Source organism: Eschscholzia californica, unplaced genomic scaffold (genome assembly GCF_041429995.1).
Source record: "Eschscholzia californica isolate CP2 unplaced genomic scaffold, dmEscCali1.0.p SCAF_4, whole genome shotgun sequence".
Lineage (NCBI taxonomy): Eukaryota > Viridiplantae > Streptophyta > Magnoliopsida > Ranunculales > Papaveraceae > Eschscholzia > Eschscholzia californica.
In genome coordinates, this window is record NW_028238461.1 from 30,478,057 (window position 1) to 30,489,981 (window position 11,925).

The 11,925-nt window shown below is 41.4% G+C and overlaps 1 protein-coding gene across 1 annotated transcript; it reads right to left on the reverse strand.

Moving 5' to 3' along the window:
- Nucleotides 1-6,801: 6,801 nt before the first annotated feature.
- On the reverse strand, nucleotides 6,802-9,110 carry LOC147544105 (uncharacterized). Its single transcript, XM_086635621.1, has 2 exons — nucleotides 7,806-9,110; nucleotides 6,802-7,431 (listed from the first exon to the last, which is right to left on the reverse strand). Exons 1-2 carry the CDS (start codon nucleotides 9,108-9,110, stop codon nucleotides 6,802-6,804), a joined length of 1,935 nt encoding a protein of 644 aa, XP_086491747.1.
- Between the last annotated feature and the right edge of the window lie 2,815 nt (nucleotides 9,111-11,925).

An 11,925-nucleotide genomic window follows, 5' to 3' on the forward strand; every position in this document is an offset into this window, starting at 1 on the left:
GCATTCAAATTGCGTTTTGTTCGATAGTTAGGAGATATCTTATTCAACGATTTAGATAGATTACGTTTCTGAGTGTATAGATTCTTTATGATTCCTCCTTGAAAGACTCTTGAAGCCCAAGTTTAATAAATACTTAAGATCCTCACTGGCTGTGATCTTTGATAAGGTTCGGGATTAAGTCGGTAAGCATTAGGCACGATTCTACCCTTCCTCCATATTTCGTGATTGAGGTATCGGCCCACTTACGTGGATCCCCTAGTCTTCTCTTGGATCCCAGGACAGATCCCGTCGTATTTAATCAGGACTGGGCTTAATGTGCTCGAGACCTTCTTCGAATTCAACCACCATGTTGACTTGATACAGGTTGGCCCGTTAAGGTTTTGGTGTTTTTTTGACTTATTGACTGTAGTCAATTGATGACCAATTTCAGTTGAACTTTTTGTAATTTCTTCTGTAATCAATATTTGTATGATGAATAAAATCATGTCTTTCGGTTTAATTTCTTGGATTAGCGATTTATCCTTCTAAATATAATCCCTCTACATATTTTTCATTTTATCTCCCGTGAGAGGCCTATTTGTAGGGTCAAGGGGGCACCCTTGACTCTCAGAGGAGCGAAAGCCTCTTATTAATATAATATAGGGCATTGGCACATATGCTTTTGTGGTCTTCTCAGCCATACCTCTAACTTCTGAAAATGTAGATATGCCCGAACTTATTTGATAAGGCAAGATGGAGACCTTGATTTGTACCCTCGTGATCGAGCTTATGATTGTAAGGAACGCGGAGCCATAGTCAAATTATCCAAACCAAGTTCAGAGCGTCGAAGCCTATCCAGCGGAAGCACTCACATACCTCTTTGGCTTTACGGACTTCTTGTATCTCCTACTTGAAGGAGACATCCTTCCATTTGAAGGAGATGTCCTTCCCAAGGATTGTCCTTCGACCAAGATGACCATTCACTCAATTTGTCAGATATGACAATGATGACTTTATCTAAAATATCATCTAGTTCGATCGATTTAGGTTCGTAATGGTTAGTTAAAGGCTAACTACAACCGTCGGATCACTTTAGTAATCTGCGGCTAATTTCGACCGAATCCTACAACGGGTTACACCAAAGAGTGACAGTTTGATCGAAGACATAAAACTAAAGGAAACGGGGTTAAAATTATGGATTCCATCCAATTTTTTTTTTTTTGAATTGTTCAGCGTGTGCCTCGAACCCTTGACCTTTAGGTGGAAGATTATACCTCTTACCACTCCAATGGTGGTTAGATTGAAGAACACTTCTTCTTTGACTAGATAGATAGTTGGGATTAGGTCTCTCTTTCTTACTCTACTTCATGTTATAGAATAAGAGAGCTCCTTGAAAAAATCCACACCTTATTCAAGTCTCAAGAGACATTATATAGAATCCTAAGTTAGAGTAAACCCCCTGATTAGCTTTTCCTAAAATCCATTTTGAATAAGATTTAGGATTTATAGTCAAAAATAGAAACCTATTTATATTTTCCAATTTCCTCTAGCTTGACCGACCAGAGTAAGCCCTAAAAGGACAGATCTGGCCGGCCCCATTAGGGTATTCGGCCAAGCATGGCCGACCCCTCTTTTGGGCCCAAAACATCTCTTAAGTGCCCCAGTCCAATCCCTTCATTCAGGCCCTTTGTACTATCTTTGTCTTAACTTCTTTTAAGCCTTTTGGACATATCTATGAGTCTTACCCATCCATATATGTCTCATCCCTCTAGTCATATCTTTCGATCAAGTTGACAGTCTTTGTGTAACCCATTGTAGGATCCAGACGAAGTTAGCCTCGAATCGCTTTGCGATTGGACGATCGTAGTTGGTCTCTAGCTAAACACTACGCCTTCTTCACCAATTGTCCTATCCGACAAAATGATCGCATTGCCTCTTTGGTTGAAGGACATCTCGTTCAAATTGTCTGGGTGTCTTAAGTAGAGGAGCTACAATTTGGAGCTCTCATCTTCGGGATAAAGGCATCAAATTTAGTTCGAGGGAAAGCGATTCAGGTAATATCTATCCCGTTCTAGTTCATCTTTAGTTCTTGCATATGATCCTGGAAACTAGTGTTACACGTATTAGAAGTCTTAGATTCCGCTTAGAACACTAGGTACATCAAAACCCAACACTACCCCACCTCCTAAGGCTATTTCCTGGCCTAATGCCGACTTTCTCGGTGTTGTGAGACTTAATATAATATTATTATAATATAATATTGTAATGATGATGATAATAATAATAATAATAATAATAATAATAATAATAATAATAATAATAATATAGTATTAATAATAATATAATAATTATTATTGTTATATTATTATTATATATTATTAAGCTAATTTGATAATAATAATTATTTTTATTATCTTCTTTAGCGAAATGTCCCCAAGTGCCTTCCATAATTTGAGAAATATTCTTTCACCAAATTTATATTAAAATGTCCCCAAGTGTCCTTGAAACCAATTTGTCTTGAAATGCACATAATTTCGTGTCTCAAACCAATAACGCAGATATTTCAGGACATTTTGGGACATTTGAAATGTCTCAAACGAATAACAGAGACATTTAGGGGGATTTCGGGACATTGGTTTGTGTGGCTTTTTGGAAACTCATGTCCAGGAAAGGAACAAGACTCGTATTCAGCGTAGTCTTAAACCTAACTGCACTTTTATTGATAATTATGTGGTTGTTCCGAATGGACGGATTTGGATTGGATGGGACCCGAGTTGGGTTGATTTCACTGTGTCCCATGTTGGAGGGCAAGTTATTGCAGGTGGTGTTCGATTTCCAGATGGTTCAGGTTTTCTTTTGGCAGTGGTGTACGGTAGCAATAATATTGTTCGTAATGTGACATGTGATGTCGACAAAAGTATCTCCCGAATTATCATGCATATATAATTCTTAGGCTTGATATATTATATGAATGCATGTGATGTGAATGCGGGAAACTAGTATGGCCATAAAGTGTTTCTTTATTCTTGTTTTAAGCACGGATGTGTGCAAATTTGTAATTAATTTTAGTTTCAAGTTTATACGATCTGCGAATCGTTAGAGTCTTGTAATTAGATTTTAGGGTCTATGAGTCCATTGAAGAAGCTCGAGGATGAGATCCAAAGGGGAGTGGGAGAAATCAATGGAGGTTCAAAGATGGCGATCTAAAGCGAACCAAAAGGCGAAACAAGAAAAAACCAAAGGAGATTAGATCTTCTAGGTTAGGGGCCATATTAGGATCCATATCTGCTTGCTTTATTTTCTCGCGCTCATTTACTTACTTATTTATGCTTTATGTCGTGGATGTTAGTTAGGCTAAGTAGTTTTTTTTTGTATTAATCAGCAGGCATAAGGGAGCCAGACCCAAACAAACAGAAGAAGAGAAAAACTAGGCTATGCCCTCAGGGGGCAGGCCCCTCCCCACAAAAACAACCCAAGGAACAGCACCCTCCTCAAAAAACAAACAAGAGACACCTATAAGGAGTCTAAAGACAACATCAGCACATGAACTATACAAAAGAGAACTCATCAAAACAATCTGACTCGAATGATACCTTGCTTATCTTCCTCAATAAGCTGCACCAGCTCTGAGTTCAACTGTCCTGGCCACAGCACCTCCTCTGCCCCATCTGGCCTGTTCTTAGACAACCAATCAGCCACTCTGTTAATTTCTCTATAAACATGTTTAATCTCACAACCACCAAACCCAGCCATGAGCCTCTTTATCTTCTTGTACAGGAAGGCAGCTCTCCAAGGAGGAATACTATCAGCAGAACAGAGCAAGGAACATGAAGTCATAGAATCAGTGGCCACCACCACTTTGCTCAGCTGCATCTCTCTGGCCATCCTCAAACCAGCCTCAATACCTTGGAGCTCATGGACCAGAACTGAACAAGGTGTAGCCTGGCCTCTAACAGCAGCAAGTACCTCACCACTAGCATTTCTCAAGACACAGCCATAACCAGCTGCATCAGGAGAGTATGCCCCATCAGTGTTAATCAAAATCACACCCTGATCAGGCTTCTGCCAAGAACATTCAATAGACCTAGCAATGACAAAGTGAAAATCTATATTCCAAGCTTGAGCAACCCTTCTACTTCTAGCAGTATCCCTGACCTTAACATTCCTGGCCATCATCTTCATCTTGACATCCGCAATAATCAAGGAGAGGACAAGTTCTTTGCTGTGAGACTTCTCATTATGTAATCTTCTATTTCTTTCCCACCAAATATGGTAAACTAACCCATTAAAAGCAAGTCTGCCTAATAAAGCCAGACCATCTTTCCCAGAGAACATAGTAGTACACCATTCCACCTCTTTGTCTACTCATGCTTAGACAGTTTAACCAAACCTAGCATCATAAGCAACCTGTGCCAGATAAAGGATGAAAAAGAACAATGAAAGAAGAGGTGAAGCTCATCCTCACTGTCCTCACCACACAAAACACACATAGGGTCCACCTCAATCCCCCAGAAAAGAAGCTTACACTTAGTTCTCAACCCCCCTCTGAGAGTAACCCAAGCAATAAAGCTATGTCTTGAAATGTTATGAGCAAACCAAACCAACCCATGCCAATCAACCACAGTCCCTGTCTTCCTTAATCCCTCATAGGTGCTTTTAAGAGTAAACACCGCTTTGTCACTTGCCTTCCATACTCTCAAGTCCTCCATTTCCTCATCAATAGGAACCCCAGACAAGCCATCAACAATGGATCCCAAATGCACAGATAAGTGGTGAGGAATATCCCAAGAACCCTGTCTGATACAGGAATTAACAGTAGCATTATAATGAAGTAAACTACTATATTTAAACAGATCAGAGAAGAAGCCATGTAGAGGACCTAGAGGGTGCCAATAATCAATCCAAAAGCATGTAGATTTCCCATTACCCACAACATGAAAAGCAAATTGCAGACCAAAACACCTATACTGCAATAATCTTCTCCACACCCAAGAAGCAGAAGAAGGAATACTCATAGTCCAAAAGTTCTTCTTCTTAATCAGGTTAGACTGAACCCAATCCACCCACAAAGTGTTCTTCTGACTAAAAATATCCCAAATGTGCCTCAAACAACAAGCAACATTGAGAGCCTCAATATCTCTAACACCAAGCCCACCCTCTTTGCTAGGGAGACAAATATGAGGCCACCCAATAGCAGCCTTCTTACCCTGCAGCTCAGAACCAGACCACAAAAACCTATTCATCAGAGTCTCCATCTCTCTAAGAACTCTCTTTGGAAGAGCAAAGACACTCATCCAAAAGAGAATCATACTTTGCAAAATAGACTTAACAATAGTTAGTCTCCCAGCAAAGGACAGAAACTTTGTTTTCCAAGATTTAACTCTAGCCATCACCCTATCCAAGAGAGGGAGGCAATCAGCATACTTGAGTCTAGAAGAGATGAGAGGAACTCCCAAATATCTAACAGGTAGGTTGGCACATTCAAACTTCAAAGCTGTTCTAATATGCTCAGCAATTGCATCAGGAACACCAGCTAAAAAAAGAGCTCTTCCTTTGATTAACTTTCAGACCAGTACAAAGATAGAACTCCTCAAGCACTTCAGCCAGAGCTGCCACAGACTCAACATCCCCTTTAGAAAAAACCAGTAAATCATCAGCAAAGGCCAAGTGAGTGAGTCTAGGATTAACACACTTAGGATGAAGCCTGAACCTGCCCTCCTTAACCTTTCTCAGTAGCAAGATATTGAATACCTCCATAACTAAAACAAACAAGTAAGGAGACATTGGACATCTCTGTCTGATCCCTCTTTTACCTTTAATGTACCCATAAGAGCCACCATTAACCATTACTGAATACCTAGCTGAAGAAACACACGCAAAAACCCATGAGTTGAATTGAGTAGGAAATCCCATTCTCTCCGTAACCTTCATGAGAGCTTCCCATTCAATAGTATCATAAGCCTTCTGCAAATCAATCTTCATGGCACATCTAGGAGGACCAATGGACTTGTGATAATCTCTAACCAATTCATGGGCAAGGAGAATATTATCTTGAATACATCTCCCAGAAATAAACCCAGACTGACAAGGACTAACCAATTTGAAAATAAACTCCTTCATTCTCAAGGTCAGGATTTTGGTAATACACTTATACACAGTGTTACAACAAGAGATAGGTCTAAACTCAGCAATTCTTGAGGCATTCTTAGATTTAGGCACAAGAGTCACTAAGGTGGAGTTAACCTCACCCAGCAGCTTACCTGAGGAAAAAAATCTCTGCACAGCCTCCACAAAATCATCTCCAACAATGTCCCAGCAAGCATTAAAGAAGTGTGAGGTGAAGCCATCAGGGCCAGGTGATTTATCTGCCCCTATGGTAGCCAGAGCCTACATCACTTCCTCCCTAGTCACTCTTCTAATCAACTGATCAGCTTCACTATCCTGCAAAACAGAAGCAAACTCCATAGATTCTAAATTAGCAGGAACTCCTTCATAGTAAGAAACACCAAACATGTGTTGATAAAACTTAACACACTCCTGTGCAACCAAGTCAGCTCTCACCACCTTCTCTCCCAAGTCATTATAAAGGAAAGGGATATTATTCCTAGATTTCCTCTCCTTTAAAGAAGCATGGAAAAACCTAGTATTACCATCTCCCAAATCAATCTTCTGGACCCTTGCCTTCTGCCTCAGCATTGCTTCCTCCATTCTAGCCATTTTGGAAAAATTAGCCACAGCCTCCCTTTCCTCTCTCCTAGACTGATCACAAAGAGGGTTCCCATGAACTTTAGTTTGAGCAGCCACCATACTACTTCTAGCTACTTAACCTTTGGTAGAGAAATCAAGAAATCTTCTCTTCTTCCAGACTAAGAGTGCTGCCTTCACCTTCTTCAGCCTACTCACCAATCTAAACATAGGATTACTTGTAACCTTCACCTTCCAGGCATCAGCAACCAACTTCATAAACCCTTCCTCCTCAGTCCAACAATTGAAAATTTTAAAAGGCCTAGGTCCAACATGAACCTCCTCAAACAAACTCACAATACAAGGAGAGTGATCAGAGACACCCTGAGGCAAAAACTCAGCCTTAGCAGAAGAAAAGAGTAGCACCCACTCAATATTAACTAAAGCTCTATCCAATTTCAAAGCAGTAAAGTTATCTCCCATTTGCATATTAGTCCAAGTATAAAAACAACCAGAAAAAGGACAATCAAAAAGGAGAGAATCCCTCACACAGTCCTTAAAATCCAGCATATCCCTTGGCCTGGCCACCCCTCCCCCCATCTTCTCCTCCAGTTCCAAAACAGCATTGAAGTCACCCATCACCAACCATGGACCTTCATAAGTTTGAGATATACTCCTCAATTCAGCCCAAAGACTCCTCCTCTCAACCACAGTATTCCTGGCATAAACACAAGATAGCAAAAAGGACCTGCCATCCCTCAAGCTCACCTGAACAGTAATACTTTGATCCATAACAGAGATCAAAGAAATATTCATTTGGCAAGAATCCCAAAGTAACCAAACTCTCCCATTGTCATCACACTCATAGTATGTAGCCAAGACCAAGTAGGCATAAGAGATTGCCTCACTTTGTCCTTATTCTGCTTCTTGACATGAGTCTCCAACACACACCACAGCCCCAAGTTATTACTCCTAATAAACTTAATCACCTCTTTTATTCTAAGGGAATCATTCAATCCCCTTACATTCCAGCTACCAAAACTAATCATTAAGAATTCGAATGGGGCCTCTACTCTTCCCCCCTAGCTTCTTTTGACCACCAACTCCAGGTCCACTGAACATAGCAACCTTAGTTGCAACACCAGCTGAACCAAACTGAGCTCCAGGAACCTCCATATCCTCATCTCCCCCCCCCCCCCAGGGTCATCACTCTTAATCATGTCCTCATCAAGAATACCCTTACAAGGATCAACAACACACAGTCTCTTAGCAGACTTAACCTGACCACCTTCATCCAGAGCAGCAGGAGCAGCAAGTCTCCTAGCCCCATCTAGCTTCTTGTTTTTCTTACCATTCCTCACCTCAGTCCATTCCCCCTCGTCCATATTGTCCTGTTGAGCAGCAAATAAAGAAGTAGCTCCATCACTACTTTTTGCAGAGGACTCCCCAAGGGAAGTCAATCCCTGAACACAAGTAGTATCCAATAGAGAAACAGAGCTCTTTGAAGGGGTCACCTCAGGTGCCACACCCTTATCTCGAGCTGGGTTACTAACAGGAGCTACCCCCTTACCTGATCCCATATTAACATTACTATTATCATTATTGGCCTTCTCAGAAGCCTTAGGTCGAACAGAAGAGGTACACTTGCTCTCACTATGCCCAAAAGCACCACAACCTTTACATTTCATAGGCCTCCACGCATAATCAACATGAATATTAATGATTCTAGCATTCTTAACAGAGAAAGAGATTACCTCAGGCATGACACACTCCTTAGGAATTTCGACACAAACTCGAGCATAACCCATACGAGATCTTCTCGCAGTAGGCCCATCCATCATAATAGGTTTACCCAAGAAGCTAGCTATCTTGGCTAGCCCTTTAGGATTCCAAAGAAAGACAGGAACATTGCGGAAACACACCCAAATTGGAATAGACTCCATAGCAGCTACATCCTCCTCAATGAACAGCTGCCAAGGCCTCACAAAGAACAATCTATTCATAATAAACAAAGGATCCATATCTAAAATTCTTTGTCTATCCTCCTCCAAGCTAAATCTAATAATATAGGCTGCATCACCATGAGTAGTTAAGAACATAGACCCTCTTGGCTTCCATCGATCCAGAAGGATCCTTCGAACAAGATGAAATGGAAGACGCTGTCCAACAAAAGAGCCAATCAACAGGTTTTCACACTCCTGAATCTCCTCTTCAAACTCATCAAGCAAAATCTCCGGTAACTCACTCTCTTCCCCCACCACTGGAGGGGAATACTCCAACTTCGCACGATACTTCTTCTCCTCAGGATGAAACAAAGAAGCCCAGCTAGAACCACCCCTCCCCATATTCGAATCCTTTTTCGCCTTCAAACCTTCTCCATCCCCCAAACCAGAGCCAAGATGATAAAAATCCTCTCCTGCTCCCTCCCTAGAAGCAGGAGGGAGCATCAACAACAGTTCCCCAGCCGCCAGACCAATGGGAAAAACAAACCCCACAAACCAGGAATCCCCTCAGCCGCCGCCACTTGCCGGAAAGAAAGAAAAGAAAACCCTAGAAAATCGCGCCTACCACCCGGGACTTTCTCTCTCCTCTTAACTCAAAGTTTTTTCTAGGCTAAGTAGTTCACTATAACAAACGCCAGACTAGCGTAAAAGTCCCCAAAAGTAATTTTGAGTAAATGCCTACCCAGACTAAGACACCCTTTGAACCCTCGATCGAGGAAGGTGGGTCGGCCTTCGCAGAGTACCTCCTCTATCTTGGAGCAAAGTGGCCAGACTCATTACAGGGGTCTACACGTGTAAATGGTTTTACTCAACGAGATCACCAAAAGAGGTTTGGATACTCGAGGCAAGAGGATAGATTAGTCATTCATCAATGAAATCTATCAACAAAGAGTCATAAGAGTATGATCAGTGAAGTAGTTCACTCACCTGGATTGACGGAGTGGAGGGTAAGGCCCTAGTCCGCTTTACTCCGAAGATCTGGGATCTTGGAATCACGTTATTCAATCGGGGACAGTTTAATGTGGGAAAACTGAATTTTTCCAAAAACGATAACGAGTTTAAAGCTTTACAATTCTGTTATATAGTTTTAAGATGACGCAAGGAAACAGTTTCAATATTGAATCAGACCTAATGGAGGTGCTGATCAACTTCGACACGGATTTCCATATGGGAATCACTATTACGCAAGATGGGATTTCATAGAGTATGTGATGTTGATTGGGAAGAGGAGTTACAGTGGTGTCTTAATCACTTTGGTGGGTTTTCCATTGCTGCCCGGGCGGGGCGTTTGCTTCTAAATGCCTATGTCTATCATATTTGGAAGGAGCTGAATAACAGGGTATTTAGAGGCGATGTTATGTCACCAGGGATGATTATTCATACTATTTGCGATGAAGTGCGGATCAAGCTGAATACTATTACCAAACGGTTTGAAGATACTGAGGAGAATCGGAGGACCATTGATCGATGGAATCTTACTATCTCTCTTCAAAAGTCGGTCTATACTTCATGTAAATGGACTCGGCCGATGACAGGGAGATATATGATTAATACCGATGGTGCTCCGAACGAGGTGGATGCGGGGTATGGAGCCATTATTCGAGATTCGGAGGGGATTGTTGTTAGAGCAGGCACGGGTCAGGTGGATGGACAGACTATCTTTATACACGAGTTGCAGGGTGTTGAGTTGGGATTGGAGTTAGCACTTAGTGCCGGGCTGCAGGAAGTTGAACTTGGTCTTGATTCGATGAATATCAAGTTACTTCTTGCAAAACCAAATCAGAAATTACCATGGCAGGCGAGGCGTTTATGGAAGAGAGTTCAGAGGCTCAAGAGCCAATTTCGGAGTTTTCGGGTGCTTCATGTCTATAGCGAAGCAAACCAAGTTGCTGATCACTTGTTAAAGATGAGGCTCGGACCGGGAGTAACTCACTTGAATGTCAGTCAACTGCCGGTGGAACTAGTCAATTGTTAATGCGAACTCTAGAGGGACAATGAGAATGAGGAAAGGGTGGGGCTAATGAAATGATGTAATTTGATTTCTTTGCTGTTTTATTTAGTTTTATATCATTTTATTCGGTCCGGGCTTCTCCCGCTTATCATTATCAAAAAAAAAAGTTTAGTCTAGTCTTTGTATATTCATGCATTTAAGCTAAGTTGTTTCCAATGTATCTAGTTTCTATGCATTTCGACTAGCTTTTATTTCCCCTTTTAATGTATTCTCCTCTATATAATGAGGCTTATTATGAATGGAAAAAGGGAGAGAATATTGAATTGGAAATTATAGTCTTTGTGACTTTGGATCTGTTTAGATCAACTCCTTTATCCTCTGGGTTTGGAAGAGCCATTGGTGGTGGATTTCTGAGCGTCTTTATCAGCTGGTGGTGGCAACTTTATCCAGGTGGGTTCTGGGTTTGTGGGAGATTTTGCTTGGTCTGGCGACAGGGGAGCATCTGCTCTTACTCCCTCCAATTTCTATGGAGGGAGTAGGAAATGATTCTACTGGTTATGATTCGAAATTTGAAGAAGATGTGAGTGGTTCAGGAGTTAAAAGGGGGTTATGCTGATTTGAATGAGAAGAGAAGTGCGTCGAGTTGGGCTTCTATGTTTCGACCGGAGGAGACAAAGTTCAGATCTAAGCTGGAGTATTCACCTCCAGTAATGGGGAAGGAGGGTGAGCTTCCTGAAATTTTATTAGAAGAGTTTGAAGATGAAATCAAGGAGTGTGAGAATCTGGTTATTGGGTCGTTTGTTGGTCACAGACTTCCTTTCATGGTGGTTCGAAGGGTTTTACTTGATCGATGGAAGCCCAAAGGAAATATGATTTTGACTGCACATGGAGATGCAGCCTTTATTATTCGATTTGATCTTGAGGAAGATAGACAGAGGGTTTTAGAGATGGAGCCACTCTATATTGCTAACCGGTTGTTCTTTGTTCGACCATAAGAGTTGTTTATTGAAGAAGATGTAGCTGCAATGGAGTCCTTTCCTGTTTGGGTTTATTTTCGTAATGTTCCCATGTTTCTTTGGAATCCAAAAGGGTTGGCAAAGATTGTTAGTCACTTAAGTAAGCCTATTATGCTAGATGAACCAACAGCAAGGAAGTCTCGGCTGGCTTATGCTAGAGTGTGTGGAGATCTCCAAGGATTGTCTTATGCCTGAGGTAATTTCTTTTTCAGTTAAGAATGTTAGAAATATTGATATTAAGGTTGAATATGCTTGGAAACCAATGAAGTGTACTGGGTGTGGTGCTTTTGGT